General features: G+C 51.9%; 1 protein-coding gene across 1 annotated transcript; it reads left to right on the forward strand.

Annotated features, from left to right (window-relative positions):
• The first annotated feature begins 257 nt into the window (after positions 1-257).
• Positions 258-14,510, forward strand: GPR174 (G protein-coupled receptor 174). The gene is made up of 3 exons (XM_082322912.1): positions 258-417; positions 2,612-2,679; positions 6,571-14,510. Exon 3 carries the CDS (start codon positions 6,994-6,996, stop codon positions 7,966-7,968), a length of 975 nt encoding a protein of 324 aa, XP_082179038.1. The 5' UTR covers positions 258-417; positions 2,612-2,679; positions 6,571-6,993; the 3' UTR covers positions 7,969-14,510.
• Positions 14,511-19,494: the final 4,984 nt, after the last annotated feature.

Consider the following 19,494-nt stretch of genomic DNA (forward strand, 5'->3'; position numbering starts at 1 on the left):
GCTGCTTCAGCTGGGTGCCGCCGGGGCGTCGAGGCCCCGGCCCCCCACCGCCGGCAGCGGGGGAGGCTGCTGGGGCGACGGCGGCCTCACGGCAAACAGCGACTGCCAGCAGTTTCCAAAACACCCCGGAACCAACAGCGCCTTTACATCTATATATATAGAGAGATATATATACACACAAAACCACAAAAAAGAAAAAAAAGGGTCAGGTCCAGCTTGGACCCACAGGCGGGAGGAGCCGTGCGCGCAGCGCTGCCGGCCCGGGAGGACCCCGCTCCCCTCCTGCGCAGGCACGGGCTGCTGCTCCCAGCGGTTGCGCTTTTGCTTTGCACGTCAAGAGGGGTGGGGACCCGCCGCTGGCACCCACGGATCGGGGCCCGCGGGGTCACACCAGAGCAGCCCGCCGAGATGGCAAAGGTAGGACCGATATTCTTTTATCCCCGGTTATCTTCGGTTCAGGCTAAGGGGGTTAAATTGTACTTTTTTTTGATTATTGCAATATAGACTTGGAGCCTCTTGGTACTCGCACTGGAAGTGCGGAGAGGGGATGGGGACACCCCACCGAGAGGCCGGAGGGTGCAGCATTAGCCACCCACCCCTGAAAATCTCCAAAAGTAAATGAGTAGAAGCAAGGAGATGCAGGCTAAGCCCAGGTACGGGTGAGGAGCCAATATCTCCATTTACCAGAAGGGCAAGCTCCTCTAAGTGCTCACAAGATACTTGAGTAACTGAGGGAGAGGAGGGGTATGGCTTAAGCCAAAATAGCCAGCCATGAAGTCTCAACCCATATTTTCTGTTACTGTTACGTGATTATCAAGAAGCTGTGTTTAAGAGTAACCCCAGCTGTGGCAATTCTTAACCTTTGCAAAACCCACAGCTGCTTGTGAAGGGATTTGTCTATAAGTGCACTTCTTGAGGCCATACGGCCCCATCTCCACAAGCACGGGGATAACCGGTCCGAGTTACTCGTTACTCCGGGTCTCCCTTGGGTTGGTCTCACTGTATTTGTCCAATGGATTTTCTTAAACGGTCTGCTCCTCGCAAGAGGCAATACGCTGACTTTCCGCTGGCAATTTTCCACTTGACTGCGAGTGCCCGGGAGCGCAGGCGGGCGGCTGCGCGGCCCGCGGGGGGCATGCGCTGACGGTTTGGGTGGAAAACTCGCAGCTTCGGTGCTCGTTACTGTGCACATCTACCAGGGACATCGGGGTGCGCCAGGAAAGGAGAAGAGGGGTGAGGGATGAGGCTGATACACGACACTGCCGCTCTGGGTTTGTTTTCCCTTTTTAACCAGGATAAATATTAACAAGGAGGACAAGAGCTTTTGCAAAGGATTAAAGGCAAAAGCAGCCTATTTCACATGGCATTAAACCAGAGCGTTTTTTTTTTTTCCTGCAATAATCTTGGAATTTACCCAGCCGAAATCCCCCCGGCGTCCCCGGCTGCCTGACTCACCGCCCACCAGCGCGGCCCAGCCCCTCTTCCAGGGAGCTCCCCCGTGCTCCAGCCCCACAGCTCCTTCCCAAAATTCCGGTGCCAGAGGGGGAGTCTCCCTCCAGCAGATGCTGGCAGCTCCGCCACTCCTCCCAGCACGGACATGGGTGGAAAGGCAGGGAGCACAGGCGAGGCAGGGGGTAGGCATGCCAGGGAAACACTCAGTTACCTTAATAATGAGCAAATGAGGAATTAATGAAAGAACAAATAGAAAGAAACCTTTTCATTCCACATGCCAATGCCCCACAGTCCTAACCTGCAAAATCTTGGCTGTTTCACTGGTTTTTTCCCCTGGAACAAACGTTCACCACCTTTGGTGACTCACGTTTCAGGTAACCACAGAAATGGGATGGGATGAACAGGCACTTGCTCTGGTACTCTGCAGCCAGTCAAATTGAAGAAGCCGCTCTCATCCGTATTGCTTTGCAAACACGGCATTAGCAAATATACCCCTGCACCTCAGAGCAGAGGCTGGGCGAGGGGAGGGATGCTGTGGAGGCCACCGGTGCCCAGGCCGGGGCAAGGCAGGCGGGGACGGCGGCGGCCAGGGTTCGCTGCGTCAGGACGAGCGCAGCAGAACCCCGGAGGCCCTGCGGACAAAAGCGCCGTGGCCTCTCTGGGCAGAGGCTACCAGAGCAGAAATAGAAGAGAGAAATCTCCGCAGCTAGCACAGCAAGAGGCAACCGCTCCTATGGAAGGAGATATAAACCCAAATATCTGCCAGAAAACTGCTTCAAAGGAGAAAAGCCTTTACTTTCTCCTGACAATTCTGAAAAGAACTAAAAAGCAATCCTATGCAATGATCAGTTTATATTTCTATCAGTTCTATTTTCAGTTAAGACCTATTAATTATTACTACTAGTAGTTCTCTCTGCCAAAACGGGACAGCAGCCCTTTGGGTGACGTAGGAAGCGAGTGGCTACTGGGAGAAACCCGGCACAGGACACGGCTGCCCTGCTGCGGTCCCCAGGCCAGCTCCCGCGTCCCCACATCCCCGGCACAGCGAGGGACAGAGCCAGCACCGCAGCACCTCTGCTTGCGCAGCTTCAGCAGGGAAACTAAATTTCTATTTATCTATTTATCTTTCCATCCTGTGCATGGTCTCCTTTTATTTCAGGCCGTGAAGAAGAAGGAAAAATAGAAGCGAGGTGCCAGCCAGGAGCACAGCCCAGCCCCCCCCAAAGGGTAAGTCAGCAGATGACACCAGGGTGGCAGCTGCTGCTCTGCCCGTGTCACCTCTGCCTCGGGCGTTACGTGTTCCTGCGGCATAAATACCAGCCCCCCACCAAACACGGGGCCCCCGCGCACCCACTGCTCACCTGGCCAGCAGCAGTCCTTGCAAAAATGATGCTCGGTGGCAGGATCCAGCCGGGCCGATCCCTTACCCTGGTTCTGGGAGGGAGCAGGAGGAGTCGGGCAGCATCCCGGGTTCCCTAAGGACCTGAGCGCCAGGAGAGGACCAGGCACGATGCTGCAGTGGGAGCAGCACCTACAAACAGCACCCAGCCATAGGCTTCTTCCCCCCAGGCTGGTTTAAAAGCTTCTCCTCCACCGAGCTGGGTTTTAAGAGCTGCTGTGGCTTTGCTTCCTGGGGTAAAACTCACAGGATTTGCTAACGAGGCTCCCGGGTTGCCCCGGGCAGTTATAACCATCCTCAGGTGAGGAGCCTGATTGCTCCGGTGGGCTCTGATGCGGGCGTGGGGCAGGGCCCCATTGCATCCCAGGCCCACAGGTGGTGTGGCTGTGACTGCTCCCCAGCTCCCGCATTTGTTCATATGGATCGTACGGATACATGGCTGCCCTTCAGCATACAGAAAATATTTCACACAATATGTGCCCAGCTTTAACAAGCCCTGGTTGTAAAGGCTAGCTACCAAACCTACCTGGTGTTTCTGACTCATTACGTACAAAGGAGAAGTCTTCATCCAGCGCCCTGACGTGGCTGATGGTGGGGTCTCCTTGGCAAAACGGGCGGGAAAAACCGTTCAGGGGAGGAAGGAAACCATGCCTGGGGAGAGTCTCGCACCTACCGCCGCGGCCAGCCCCCCGCGCCGAGGGGAAGCGAGCGCAGAGCAGGCGAAACAAAATTTCCTCTTTCTGGAGCTTTTTTTAGCATCCTGCTGGTTTTTACATAGCACATTTGGCTGAACTTTGCAATGTTAGTGCTCGGGATTTCCAAAGCGTGGTTTCTCACGTTGCCATGTTTCTACCCCCGCTCTGAGGGCGGCCGCTCTCGCAGGGGCGTTTCTGGGTGCCCCGGGCGAGCACCCACGCTGCTTCTCGGCTTCAGCTGGGCTTTCTGGGACCCCTCGTGCTGTGGGTTTGCAGCTCCGGGGAGAGGCAGAAGGTGCTGGAAGTGCATCCCTGCCCCGGGGCCGGGCTGGAGGGAGCAGGGGATGGCATTGCAGGAAAGCTGCTGTGCAGAGGGGACGGGGAAATGCAGGTGCTGGGGGGGCAGCAGGAGAAATGCCCGCGTGCACGTGTGTGTGCACGTGTGCGTGTGCTGGGCTGTGAACAGACAGCTGGGCTGGGACTGCGCCTTGTCCTTCCCTTCACGTGTCCCATGGCCCAGCGACGGAGGCAGGGTGAATTTACCCACCCGGGAACGTAGTCAGAGGGAAAGGAGCATGATTCAGCCTCCCTGAGTGGGTGATAGGAGCCCCTGAGAAAGAGATGAAAGACAAGCTTGTTTAAAAAAAAAAAAATTAAAAAGTCATGGGAAGGAAGAGCTGGGTGATGTGGGCTTAGGGCTTTATCTTGCAAACACCCCTGTAGGTGCTCCCCAGCCAGGCGCAGCCCTGCCCGAGCAGCGTTCCCGGGAGCGGTGCCGGCTCTGCTTCTGCAGGAGCGGGGCACCCGTATGGGCAGCGAGCGATGCCACCGCAAAGCCACCCAGGCTCCTTGCTGCTGGTGCTTCGCAGCAAACTTCGGGCAAGAAGTTGAGACATTCTGGGTGAAAAAAAGTGAAGATCAAGCCAAGGCAAAGCTGTGCAGCTCCTCGCGAGGCACCCTCGCTCTGCCGGGCAGGCTGCCCGCGTCCGAGGGGACGGTGCTGGTATCTGGGAAGCCAGGAGGAACAGAGGAGCTCTCCGGGAGTGAGAGGATGAACCCGGTCCCGCTGCCTGGGCGCACCCCAGGGACCTACAACGCGGTTGTTTTGCTCGGACGCCCCGGCAGGACCAGGACCTGGATGGGAAGCCCGGACACATCATGCTGAGGAGTTTGCTGTAAGAGTAAAGGCAGGCACGTCTTCATGGGGCCTCAGCATCACCACGGAAAACCACCGTGAAGGAGAGCATCCCTCCCATCCTCTATAAGTACCAGTCCCCACTAAGCAGCTCTGGGTGCCACATCCACAACCCCCTCCCAGTTACTTGTGCCAGTCAAGCTCCAGGAAATGGAAACTGAAGCCCTTGGCCCAAGTTACCCACCAGTGACGGATAAAACCTAACGAGTAGGTGAGCACCAATTAGTTTTCCTGCATGACGAAGAGATTACTCACATTTCTAGAATTAGACATGCAGGTCTGTGCATCAGAAGTTGGGCGGAGAATTAATAAAAGAATTGGAAAGTCTTTGAACAGAAGGCTAATTAACTCTACGGCTTATTAATCGTCGCTTCTGAAGTTTAACGGGATTATTTCACAAGCCATTTTGCCCTACTGGTTATGTTAGATGCTGGCTCCCTGGAAGAAAGGAAGACATCTCCATCTCATCGGACTCGTTACTCAATGGTACGCAAGAGAAACTACACAAATAGCCACAGAAAAGCTGCCCACCTGAACCATTTCCTTTTGTAGAAGATTTTCTGTTTCCACCCAAAACTACTTCAAAGTTTCGGTACATTCACACTGCCACATCGGCTTCATTAATAAATGTTCACATTTTAACGCCTATACCTCAAAGCACAGGAAAAACCATCTGGGATTGCAGCAGGATGTAATTTTGCCTTTATAAATGTGCCTTTGGCATCTTGGTTGGTATCTAGAAACTTTTCCCACTTAGACCTGTAGGTTAATTCTTCATGCTGAAGCAAAAGGCAAACCTGAGAGAGTTTGGACAGAAATATGAATTTCCTCTCTATTTTCAGATCTGGGTTTGTGTTTTTTTTTTTTGTCTGACAGGTTCAGATAATATCAGCTGCTTACCATGCAAGCAATTTTAAAATAAAGTCCACCTACACTCACCTTAGGGACGATATCTGGTATTTCCAACAGCCACAGCAGTCACACGTGCAAGATGGGTAAAGGAAAGGCTTAGAAAAAGCAGCTGTGAGAAAGTCAAATTGAATATAATGGAGGTAGTTCTGCAGGAAAAAGTGTTTAATAAGTGGGCCAGTTGTCCCTGCTTGCATGCAAGTATCATTTATATTCTGTTTATGAAAGATAAATGAAAAAGTTGACCCCGGTTCAGTGAAAGCCACCGACTTGGGACTTCCACTCCATGCCGCAGCAGCAGCGGCTGCGCCGGTGGAAAATGTTCATTTCCCAGGCGCGTGTGTCAGGCTCATTTACATCAGGAGCAGATGTCGTTCTGTCATCTTCTCGCCTGTCCATAGCCGTGGTGCGGGTGGGAAGCTTCTGGAGAGCTTCCTGGGAAGACCAGGGGAGCGTTAAACTCACGAGTGCCGTGTCGGGCGAGAGCATCCCTCTGCCCGCGGCAGGGCAGCGAGGGGGGACGCAGGCACGGCGCTCGCCGGAGCATCTCTGCGCTGGCCGCGTGCTCGGGCGCGGGGAGACCAACGCGAGGGAGATTGGGATGGAAAAGGTGGAGCTGGGAAAGACGCAGCCAGTTAAATAAGCCCTGCGATCGGGGCTGACTTCTGCTTGGTGGTACAGCATGGGAGGCTGGTTTGTGGCAGCAATTAAACAGATTTTCTATTTATACCTCAGTGGTTTTGCACCTCCCTCCACTGGGAGAAGCATGGTGGGAGAAGAGCTGACTGCCACAGATGCCTCTAGCAATAGGTTTCTGCTAGAGAGATGCTCCCACCGCTCTTGCAAGCTTTCCTGTACCTTTTGCTTTGTAAGACCCGTGTCTCCCCGCAGCGTTGTAACTGCGCCTTTCTGCCTTTCAGCTGCAGGGCCACATCGGTTGTCAAACAAATCCTGCGTTGAGAAAAGCGGCTGCAATGCCACCCAAAAGGTGACAGAGGTGCAGCGCCGGTGACGAACTGTCGACTGCTTCAGCACACGATGATGCATTTCTTGGTGTGGATCCCCTCCCTCTCAATCCTGCAAGAGACTGGAGTAAGGCCTGGTCACTTCTGACGAAGAGCATGAGCAAAGCACCCGAGCAGGACTTTAATTAACTCACTCACCCCATAACGAAGCTCCTCCCCAGAGTGGACACGATGCCCTGGTAACCAAAGCCTCACGCAGGGGTGCCAGGGCTGAACCTTTTTATTTAAGCACTGACGACCTGAGGACAACCTGGCCGCAGGATGCGAGTGAGGAACATGTTACCATGCCGGGGCTGAGCACGGATCTGGAGCACAACCATGACGAACAGTTCGACCTGCACCGAAACAGACCTCAAGCCCTACTATGCGATTACGTACACTTTCATCCTCATCCCTGGACTAATAGGAAACACATTAGCTTTGTGGGTCTTTTACGGGTACATGAAAGAGACTAAAAGGGCCGTAATATTTATGATCAATTTAGCCATTGCCGACCTATCGCAGGTTTTGTCCTTGCCCCTGAGGATTTTCTACTACTTGACCGGGACGTGGGAATTCGGAGGAGGTCTCTGCATGTTTTGCTTCTACCTGAAGTACGTCAATATGTACGCAAGCATCTACTTCTTGGTTTGCATCAGCGTACGCAGATATTTGTTTCTTATGCACCCATTCAAATTCAGCGACTGCAAACGCATCTGTGATGTGTATATCAGCATCGTTGGGTGGGTTGTGGTCTGCGTTGGCTGTTTGCCTTTCCCGCTTCTCAGGTTTCACCAGGATGCTACAAACACGTGTTTTGTGGATCTCCCCGTAAAGGAAGTTGAACTTCCCCTCTCCATTGCGATGATGACGATCGGTGAACTGGTGGGGTTCATAACACCCCTATTCATCATCCTATACTGCTCGTGGAAGACCATCTTATCATTAAAAGAAAAAAATTCTGCTTCACATGACCTCGGAGAGAAAAAAAAGGCTTTAAAGATGATTCTCACTTGCGCTCTGGTATTTCTGATTTGCTTTGCACCTTATCATATCAGCTTTCCACTAGATTTCTTTGTCAAAACCAAAAAGATTAAAAACGGGTGCGTCCAGATCTCGGTGTTTCACGTCGTAGCTTTGTGCCTTGCCAGCCTGAACTCCTGCGTGGACCCAGTCATCTACTACTTTACTACAGATGAGTTCAGGAGACGCCTTTCCAGGCAGGACTTGCAAGACAGCATTCAGCTCCACAGCCTCAGTTACGCGAGGAAGCACTCCAGGGATACGCTCAGGGAGGACGCCATGGACTACTAGCACTGGCCTTCCCCAAACGGTTGCCAGGATTTCAAACATTCACTATATTTTGGGGTTTGGCCCAATTTTGTTTTTCCCTAGGACACTGAGAGCGACGACTCGGGCAAGCTTCTGCTGAGGGCTGGAGAAAAACAAACAAACCTCCCCCAAAACCCAAACCTGTCCAAAAATATGTTGACTTAATACTTTGGTTGCACATTTTCTCTGAATATAAATAACACCGTGTCGTTCCCGCAGGCCCTGTTTCTAAGCTGGGCACCCAGGAGCGGGTGGCTTTGGCAGCAGGAGGAGGACGCGGACCCGTGGCGAGGGGTGATGCTGTGACCCGTTGTCACTGGTGAGGCCATTGCCCGGCCATGTCCTGGTCACACACTCTGGCTTCAGCAAGAGGCAGCAAAGATTTTGGGGTCTTGCTATGCAGAAAGAATTTGTTCCTAAAAACTAGTAGGTGACACAGTATTATATATTTCTGAGGCAAAAGACAAGCAGCAGTGACTAACTCCTACGGAGAGTGCCAGGAGCCTGCCTTGGGCCATGCTGACCACGGGGCGAGGAGCGTGAGGTGGCCCCAAAGAACTTGCCATTTAAATAATTAACCAAGCCTCCATTTTGGGGTGTAGCAAATGACATACCCCCAAATCACAAAGTCATTGAAGGGTCCAGACACTATTTTTCTGCCATCAGTTCCCATTTGTGGCTTGCAAGCCGTACGGTTTGAAGCTGTATCACTGCCTTGGATGAGCTTTAACCACGGGGCTGCGCTTCGAGGGTATTTATTCAGGCTAGACGTCCACCAAGCCTCTCAGGCCATCTTTTCACGAAAGACGGGGCAAATTGTTTCGCTTTCACAGATAACTGACCCTGCACCGTCGCATCGGCTCTTCGTTAACAGCAGCGTGATTAAAACCCAGAGGAACCAAACCTTTCTGAAGTTTACTGTAATGGAAACTCACTATAAGCAGTCAAAGGTGCCACGCAACAGGCTACGAGAGATTTTTAAGAGAGGCTCAAACGTGGATGTATGTTTAATAATGATTTCTTTAAAATCAAACAACAGAAGCTTTGGGCTTGACTGGTATTTCATTTGCACCTTCCTGTAAAATGTATTTTTCTGTGAACATTTGAAATGTTACATTATGAAACATAAAAATACTGTGACAGTGTGAGCTTTTATTTAATGCAAATGTTGTTTTATAGATTTAATTTATAACAAAATATGTATTTTATAGAAAAATGATGTGAATCCCAGAGAGTGCTGGAACACAGAAAGACTTTTTTTCTTTTTAAAACCCCTTTCTGTATAATAAACCAAAACTCCACCACCTCATCCCTACAGGAGTCTGAGCCAGCGTGTCTGTATCCGCGGGTCGGCCGAGTAAGCACTGCTAATTCATGGGAACCACAAAGCACATTGTCATTTGTTCACAGCAATGAAAAAATATTTATATTTCCTGTTGTTTATGATAAAAAAGTCCTTTTTAAAAAAAAAATTTAAATGTAATTCTCGGCCCGCTCTCCCCTCTGTAACTGCCTTCATCACCAATACGCGCATCCGTGGACCAACGCGTGGCAGCACTTGGATGGCCGACGCCTCTCGAGCCCCTGTAGAACATTTCAGACGCCTTTTCAAAATTATTTTAACCTCCTTCTTGCACCGGGGAGAAAAGCAAAACGCTGGCTTGCACAGGGACAAAACACACGGCTGCAAATCGCAGCAGCTCTCTGCCCCCCCCGAGAGGTTCACCAAGAGAACGGGATTTCCCACAGCTGAGGGCCAGCACCGGCGCAAGCCCATCGCCGTCCCTTCTGGCCGCCGTCCGCGGCCGCGTGGGAGGGGAGTGGGATGGCCCTGTACAACCCCCCGGACCTACTTTTAGCTTCCGAGGGGAAAAAGATGTTACACAAAATGGTGTCAGAAGTTCAGAAATTGTTCAATGAGAAAAACCTCAATAAGCTTAAGTTTTCCCACCTAGAAAATACTGTGGGTGCAACAGGAGCCGTTTCCCCTGCTGCCATAGCAATGTGGTTTATTCATATTAGTATTAACGGTCTCTCTTTACAGGAAGTCTGGCGTAATAGTCGCGGTAGCTCACACGGGCCGAATTCAGGCGAGACCTGCCTGCCCTCCCCGTGCCGCGGCACCTCCGCCCCGGGTGGGACTGGCTTGGGCCGCGCTCTCCGTCGCAGAGGTCTCGCGAGCCCTTGGCTGACGTGGCCACGGGCATCTGGAGAAGCGAGATATTACTTAGATTAACCGAAGGTGTATTTTCATGCCCTGTTGGTGGCTCGGGATCCATGACACCAGCCCATGCTTGAGCCCCGCAGCGATCACGCACCAGCAGAGAGATGCTCTGCTGCATTTCTGCCAGCCAAGAAAGCCTCAGGTGGGGATGGCACATGGCACACGGGAGGTTCAGAGAGGACAAGTAACGCCCGGCCACTGCAGCAGCAGGCAGCGATTGCTGTTTGATCGCTTTTCTGCCCAGCTTCGAGCTCTGTGCTGGGCCAGATCCCATTCTTCACCTGGACTTTGCTCAGCTCTGCCTGCAGCTCTCTGTTAGCCTGTTCAAAGTCAGCAGAAGCTGATATTCCCATGGAAATCTTTTCTCCGGAAGGCCTTTTCAGTAATAAATCTGGTCCGCGGCACTGGACTGGGAATCTGAATGAGAATGTAACTGAGAGCAAAAAAACCCCAGCCCCAGCATCGCCTGTATTCTGCAGGAAGCATTTCCTCCGGCTGCTCGAGAAGCACCTCTCCCCTGCGAGGGCTGCTACTGCCGAGAAGCAGAGCTCTGAAGTCCCTGCCAACAACCGCGCCAGGCGGGCTTCGTGCTGAAGCGACAAGTGGCTTTTTGACACAAACAGCGTTAGGTTTAATTTGTGCTAGGCCAAAAGAAAAGGCATATTCTCTTCTTTTTTTTTGCAGCGGTTATGTTTCAGGAGAGTTATTCTGTATCTGGCAGTGAAAGAAGCCTCTTTGAAGGGCTCTCCCTGAAACTGGAAGCACGCTGGGGGCAGGCTGCATCCCTCCCGATCCCAAAAAAAGCCATTTGTGGCAACAGTGCAGACGCAGGGAAGGTCTCAGGGGACGCCTGGGGACCTTAAGCTGTTCAGATACAGCATCAAGACAAGTGGCTTTTTGGGAAGCATTATTTATACCCAACACGACAAGGCGAACGAGGGTGACACGGTTCTGGGTGGAAGCAGAGCTCTCGGCGCGTTTCTGAAGGCCGCACGTGGCAGCCCCCCGTTTCCATCGACTCCCACGCAGCCGCGCGCCCCCGAACCCGCGCGCCGCGGAAAGCGCAGGCGCCGCCTGCAGCAGCTGCAGATGATTTCATCACACCTCAGGCGCCGCTTCTCACAGCTCCCTTCATGTCATTGTCATCACGAGATGAGGCATGATGGGTTTGTTGGTTTTTTTTTTTTTTTTTTTTTTTTTTTTGCACGTCGAGACTGTGCTGGCAAGCGAAGGCTGCTGCGGAAGCGGAGAGCGCGCGCCTGCCCCTCTTCCCGTTCTCCTCTTTACACCTTCGCGAGCTGGTCGTGCCGAGCCAGAGCAGAGACCCCCGAAGCGGCTGACCTGCTGCTGGCGGCGGGCTTGGGGAGAGCGGTGAAACGCCGGGCTGCGGGCAGCAACCCTGCCCGGGCACGGCCGTCCCCAGCTGCCGGTTGTGGGGCTTCCTGCAGCCACATCGCTCTCCAGAGCCATGAAAAGCTCTTTTCCAACCTGCTTGACCAACGTACGCCTGAACCCACTGATCCCGGTGGCGATGAATCCGGCAGCAATGCATTCCTGTTTTAATTAGACGACCATCGCTTGGAAACGTCCCGCTGTTGCTTTGAGCCGGCCACCTGACAACGGCTTTCGGTGCCCCTTCCTCTTGCACCACGAGAGGCCAGTTCCCTTTTCAGCTCCTCTGCACGGCTCGTGCCTCCGCGGAGGCGAGGCCTCACCCGCGCTCAGGACCCCCAGCCACCTCCGGGGCGGGAGCAGGGCCACGTGCTGGTGGCCACAGCACAGGTCCTCCATGGCCACAGCTACCACCTTTCCAATCTCCTCTTCATCTCCTCTGCCATCACCAGCCGTTGCCCATGAGCTATCCATGTAACTCAAAAAATCTCCTTTCATCATGAAAAGAGCTGATTTACAGCTCCTCTCCCCTAAGCAGAGTTGTTCTCCCCCCTTACACCTCTTTTCTTTTATCAGCACTAGAATTTATCTGCTATTTTGTCATCTGGTTGCTCAACGTCCTGAGAAGACTCTCCATTTCTTGGTAGGCAGCGTTAAGATTTTCCAGCTCCGGTTAAGGCTGCACCAGCAGCAAACTTTGACACTTTTTACTTCACCGTTTACTTCCTTTTTCGCTTTGCTATTAGCGGCTCAAAATTAGTATCGTCCCCAGCATCACGAAAACAGCTCGCTGGCCATAAAGGCACACCGAGCACCAAACCCGGCGCTGCCGGACACCGCTCCTCAGACCTCGATAACTAAAAAAAACCCAAACCACAGCGAGTGACCCAGATACAAGTCAGCCCCATCCAGTACAAAAACAACAAAAAAAGCTAAAATCTTGTCAGAGATGGTTTGATAAATGCCCTGACAGAAAGAGAGCAGATAAGCTGGAGGTGCCTCGCCAGTGCACGGTTCACGCTGCCGGTTAAGTCAGGGCAGAGGAGCTCCAGCATTTGGGCTGATAAACTGAGCTCTGTGTAAATGTGATCTGTACGATACACATTAGTGGTCAAAAGATCAGATTTTGAAAAAGATCCAGTTACTTAAAGCCATCAAGAATAAAATAATAGTAATAAAAAACCAGAACACATCTGGAACAGCTGTTTTGGTACCACCACTCGCCGCCGTAAGGAGTTTGTTGGGACCAGCAACTACCATCGGATTAACCTGTTTCACTCACCCTTCTCTCTAACGCAGTGATTTCCACTTCAGAACTTTACTGCATGGGTAACACTGCTGAAATACATAAATAGAGGAAGATTCTATGAATTTCCAAAACTAAAAGAAAAATATGCCGCAAAGGAGAGTATTTGGGAAACTCGGGGTAAAACCAGGACATTCCAGTTGAAACAAACAGTCAGAGATACAGGGATCTTTGTTTTGCTTATCATCAGTTCTTTCCTCCAGTGTCCCTTTAATGTTTTATGCGCTATTAAAGACTCGTCCATAGCATCCCGGTACTGATGAATTACCCCAAAAAACATTTCATACTTTGATATCGTTCCTTACTTCCCGAGACTGAACCCCACGCAAAGACTCCTGCTGATGCCAGCAGGCTCCTTAATTTCCATTAATGCAAACACTGACCTCCCCAGGAGCACACGGGGACGGACACCATCGCGTATTTGGATTAGGTCAGCCGATGTGAGGTGACTTTGGTTCAGTCCCGTGAAGGCTCAACCCTTGTCCAAGGCTCTGCTCCCCCAGAGCCAGGAGAGAAGCAACAGAAATGCCCTTTCTCATCATGCTTCCAGTGGCTACAAGGGGAACGACCGCAGGGCTGGCTGGCCCGGCGGGCTCCTCCGCCTCGCACTGCATTTAGGAAGAATCTCCAGCTGTACCAGAGACCGCTTCTGGGCATCAATATATCTTCTTTCAGGATTGCCATCATCCTCTTCCTCAGAGAGCGACCTTCAGCCGAGAGGAGGAGGTGCCTGGGCCGGGGTCAGGCGCTCCCATCTGGTACACTAAGGGCTAGATTTAACGTAGGACCGGGGTTTCTAACAATTCTGCATCGCTTCAGTCTCTCTGGGAGGAGCGCACCCTGGTTCTCAATCATGGGGAAGGGACAAGGCTGTCACTGCCCCTCCCCTAAGTACTGTCCTTGCCTAAGAAGGAAGGAAAATGGTTAAAATTCCTCCTTAATTTAAGAAAGGATTTGAATGCCTGTTTCTCCTCACTAGGCAAACACCCTTGGCTCGTCGGTGTGAGGACAGTCTCTGCTCCTCCATCAAAGCAGCGCGAGGACGAAGCGATCGCAGCCCCGTAGGCTGGCCCTGGGTACGGGGAACAGACAGAAACACGACTTTTGGTGGTTAGTGCCGTCTCCTCAAAGGGGAAGACCTGGGTGCTTGTTCCCGCTTCCAGCTCTATTTCTGTCTCTTACGTCAAAGCAACACGGGATACGCTCCGTAAACACCACCAGCTGCTGGCAGGGTTTAGGTGGGGTTTTTTGGTGGCAGTTAGCGCTCCGTTTTAAGGGATCTCCATCCCGTCTGCGTGCGGGCGATGATTGAGCAATGGCGACCTCTAAGAAAGCCAGTCCGGCGACATGCCCAGACGTACCCAGAGCCTGTTTCAGCATGACTTAGACCTCAGAAAAAGTCCTCATCCCAGTCAGCGCCGGTGCTCAGTTCTGGGCTCACACAGAGGTGCCAACATAAAGTCACGGGCAGAGGAAAAGCGAAGCCTCTCGGAGGTTTGGGACCTCCCTGGTCAGCAAGCGGCTGAGCTACAATCGTCAAGATTAGAATTTTTGATGCCAGTCTGTTAAGTTTCCTTCCACCCCTGCTTTTTTTCTCCTAAACCTAGAATTCAGAGGGGAAAAAAAAACCAAAAAAACCGAACCAACAAAGGTAGGATGAACAGAAATGATGTAAGCGATTGCCATACCGTATTGTGAGAATTAACAACTCTCTTACCTCACCTGCCTACCCGTTTTCCCAGCGGGCTGGGCAGTGATGCAAGAAGGGGATACCCTGGTGGGGCTCCGGCCAGCGGCCGGCTCCAGGCACCCCACGGCCAGCTTCGCCTCCCCGCTTGCCGCCCCAGGAGCCCCAAGGGCAAAACTCGGATTTAAAGCTTTTTAATCCACCCAAACTCTTGTCTTGGCTGCCTAGTTTCTCTAATCTGCTGTCAGCCTGTTTATCGGCCCTGTGATTCAGTGCCGTTATCTTCGCAAACTCCGCTATGACATGCCATAGTCGATATTTAAAGAAATGGTAACTCCTTGTGGTCAGACAGAGGTCTGTGCAGTTAGAGAGAAAGTTCCCAGGAGACCGACATAAAACAGAAGCTAAAACTCATACGGCTTTGAGTTTCTAGTTTAATGAGAGGTTTCTCATTTAGGTGAATTAACGCTAACCATCAAAGCCCCACAGCCCAGCCTGTTCCTGTTGGTTAACAGTCTATAAAACCCAGAGCAGCACCATCGCAAGCCCAAAGACAACAGCGGCACCGTGCCCATGCCGGCATGGTGCCGGTCCTGCGAGTTCCTTCACCCCAAGTTTCTCCCTCCGGGTTTGTTTGCGCCCAACTGACCCGGCCCAGGTGTCTCCCATGGGACGTCAAACCCCGGTGGCATCCAGCTCAGAAGCTCTTTGGCTGCTGCCTGGTTCAGTGGGATCTTCTACAGCAGCCACCAGCTTGGGACAGGGCCATGTTCTTCTGCTCGTCCCACAGGAGGGACGCAACCACCGGCGCTGCCACGGATGGGAAGCAGGATGGTTTGGTGCGGGGCGAACGATCCCACTCCTCACCGGGATACACGAGAGCCCCGAACCACTGCCTCGCTTCCCAGGGGTGCCCAGCCCTTCGCAGTCACGTAACGCGGGCAACGCTGCAGAGCGCTTATTTTTAAGGTCTTCTCCCATTAGCCAAGAGCTCTTTGTTTGGCGATCGGTCAAATCCACAAGTTCAGCATAAGGGAAGATTGCTTCTGGAAATCGAAATCCCTTTGGAGATGCACCCGTGTCCAGGCAGCACTGCCAGCACCCACCACGGCAGCACGACAATAAAGCCAACTTGGCACCAAACTGGTTGGGTATTTAGGAGCTGAAAAGAAATAAAAAACCTGACTGTGAACTATAGAAATAAGCGGGCTGAATATGGCACACGAGCACTGAACTAAACACAGGAGAAATCCCAGATTCAAGCCCCGCTGATTTTGTTCCCGGTGGGTTTTGCCCTCGCTGCCTGTTGCACTAAAGCCCATCCGTGCACTTCTGAACCTTCCTCTGAATCGCATTTGGCACCGGGACGGTGTTCCCGTGCTGGCTCAAGGCCAGGTCTAAGACCAACGCTGGGCCCAGAGATGCGCAGGCTCTCCAGGGCTCGGTGCTGAGCCCCGGGGGGTGGCCGTTAGCATTTGCGCGGGCCCCGTCAGGGTGCATTCGCCTCCGTTTGCATCAAAGCAAGTAGCCCTTCCTAGAAATACCAGGCAGGGGACCACAGCACTGTCTGCTCAAAGGATGAATGCAGAAGCAAGGCTGAGATTTTACGGCTTTGAAGAACACATCCATGCTCCTCAGTGCAACAGCCACAGCCAGCATGACCTCTTCGATGCGGAACAGCGTGGGAGAGCAACGGGGCAAACCAGGCCCCTCCGCCCACCTCCCCTGCGAGGGGGCGACGCTTTTCTGCAGGAGCTCACCCGAACGTCAGCATCCAGGTGTAGGTCCCGGCTCTGCAGCAAGGACCCATCTTTTCCTTGTAGCACTGGAGTTTGTTGGCTAGTGGTTTTTGTTTAGGTTTTTTTTTTTTGGTTTTTTTTTGTTTTGTTTTGTTTTGTTTTTTTTAGATGTACACAAAAGCACAGAAGAGGAAGAAAATCAAATGACGCTGAGAAAGCAAAAAGAAGTTTTGCAGAGAGAAACCATTAGCTCCATTAAAAAACAACAAATATTGTGAGTCTGCAAATAGATACTGCAGGTATCCAGTATTTCTGCAAATAGGGTATTTATAGAAGAAATACAGAAGTTGTCGAGAGCTGGAGCTCACTTCTTTCTTATGCTCGAGGCACCCAGCCAGAAACTTTGTTTTCCCTCCAGTTAATATGAGTCATTTCCCTATTGAAAATCAAGGGTCTTAAATCTACGGTGAAAACAGGCCCTCCGAAAGGCCCCAGCAGTCAGCAGCTCTAGGTGCAAGCTCTCCCCAAGCCACGTACGCGTCCACTCGCTAGCCACCTCCACCCGCGCACACCTTGCCCGCAGAAAGCCCGCTCAGGCAGTCGGCAGCAGGGGACTGTGTCTTTGGGGTGTCACTGCTGCCTCTCAGCCACCCCCCCGATTCAGCCATGGTTTGTAAATTGTCAGGAGCAGTTAACACCGAAGCTTTGACGAGAACAGAACGAAGTCAGACATCAAGGAAAGCAGCTAACACTGCAGCACAGATGTACAAGATAAGCAGAAATGCTTTCATTTCTTTTCAGAGCAGAACCTGCAGTGGAAAGCCAGCAGTTACGGCTCAGCTCGCAGCCCGGGATGTGCTATGGTTTATTTGTGTGAAACTCTGGTCCCACCCTCTCCCTCTTTCTTTGTTTTTTTTAAAAACGTGAGTTGAGGCGGCAAAGCCGTAACTGCCTCACGCTGGGCGATAAGGCACGCTGGCAAGGGCAGGGTAGCCTGAATGGTGCCTTCTACGTCCCTCTTATTTTTCTAAGCATTAACTAGAGAAAGAGGCGAAGAATGGGAGATGACAAAGAAGCTACAACTGCCAAGTGCGGAGAAACCAAAGTACCGAGTCGCTTATTGTCAGGTGAGAGTGGAGTGTCACCGCTGATATCAGCGCCCCGCAGAACCAAACGCCCCTGCAGACCCCTTCCTCACCACGGGATTTTTGATCATCAAGTGGAAACCGTCGGTTTGCCTTATCCGTGATCTGTTCCTGACGAATCCCACGCGCAGGCGCTCTCGCTCCAGCATAAAAGCGCCTGGTCCCACTCGGACAAGGGATGGGGTTTGTAGGAAGGAGGTTCCTCGGTCCCGAATCAGGTGTCCACACAGGGGCTTAACCCAGAACAGCTTCAAACGTCAACAAGGCCGAAAAGGGAAGAGCTTACGAGAACCTGAACGCTTCTGTAACAGACGCACGACGTCTACATCCACGGTCAGAACGACTTTTAAGACAGCAAATTCACTTTTACAGTCGTTGATGTGGGACCCTGGGGAGTCACGGTACAAAAAGAGAGAAAAATACGCTGAAGTAAACAAAATAGTTGAACTATAAGAAATAATTTCCTTTGGAGGTGGAGTGCTAGGTGGAGAGTCTTTAATTACTCTCAAGACAGGAAATACACCCATTTATATTGCCTAGGTAATATCACAAATATATTCGCATAATGATGAAATAATTTTAATGAAATCATGTGGCTGTAATTACACATATTGTAATTACTTTGCTTGCAGTCTCGAAGCTTCGATCGGTGCTAGCATTCGGGCTCTGTGCCACAGCCGGCAGCCGAGCCAGCCCCGCCACGGCTCAAAACGAGGACAGTCAAAGCAGCTTTAATCCCTCCAAGCCTGACCCCAAGCGCAGCCTTGCCAGCGCGGCAATTCAGCCACGCGGCTAGCCGCTGTGCCGCTGCGGAGGCCTCGTGGACTGCGCTGCACTTATCGGGCCCTGCAGATGTCCTCTTCTGCTCTAGGATTTATTTCGGGCATGTTAGAAGAACATGAGATGAAATGCAACAGACCAGGGAAGTGGTAGGGTGGAAGAGGCTGTCTTTAGTTAAATGTCATGGGTTTTTTCTCTTTCCAGCCTTCCTGAATACTTCAAAGACCAAGAAACAACAGCATCAACCTACAACATCTGAAGCTGGCAGCCGCTCCGTCATTAACCAGGGGACTGTCCCATTCAGCCCACCCCGCTGCCAGCAGGGCTGCAGCAGCTGGGGAAGAACGAATCCCAGACACAGGAGGACGATTTAAAAATAGCAAACCAGAATTTTTCTCAGGGAAATTCAGAGCTGATTTCAGCACGCTGATATTTCTGCCGTCATTCACCACAAACTCTGCCGAGCACACCTGAATTTTCAGTAGCTTTCCCTGCGATGCCAAGAACTAGCGAAGCCCACAGAAGTAAGCCCAGGCTTGCTGGAGTCCTAGGTCCTAGTCCTTTCCTAGGACTAGTCCTAGTCCTAGTCCTTTCCTCTTCATCCTCCAGGCACCTGCATACACACCGTGACTTCTGCTGTGGGTGCGAGGCGAGAGCTTTTCGCTACCATACCAAGCACGGCTGTGCTGCAACTGTCCACAGTGCAGAGTTGAGCTTATTGTGAAAAAGATCTCGCTTTTAGACAACCAGTTTATCAACTCCGAGGCGCTCAAGCTCTATTTCATACCAGGCTGAGGCCTCGCTATGCCTTTCAATGGTGTCCACGCTGTCGCCATTTTCTTCTTCCCTGGATCTTCGTCTCAAGGTATTTATACAGGCAAATAACAGTTTAATTCCTATGAATTTTTGCTAAGTCAGGCTGGAGGAAACTCTGCAGTTCTAGTACAGATAGCAGCTACTCTAATGGAAGTGCCTGTCACACCCTCCCCAACACCCGCCGCTATCTTACCCACTCACACTCAGACAGAAAGCTATCAGGCTTCTGCAAAGGTCAACAGCAACTCCCCCGAGTAATGAATTCAAGTCTGCTCTTCATTATGCGTTTTCTCCTTGATTAGAGTGCTTAAACTTGAAAAAAACCTCACATGTAATGCTGGAAGAGGAATCATCCAAAGCACCGGATTGTCAGCTTAACGTTCATAAAGGTATTTAAAACTCGCACCTAATTACACCGT

This window comes from Platalea leucorodia (assembly GCF_965183815.1).
Source record: "Platalea leucorodia genome assembly, chromosome: 10".
Classification (NCBI taxonomy): domain Eukaryota; kingdom Metazoa; phylum Chordata; class Aves; order Pelecaniformes; family Threskiornithidae; genus Platalea; species Platalea leucorodia.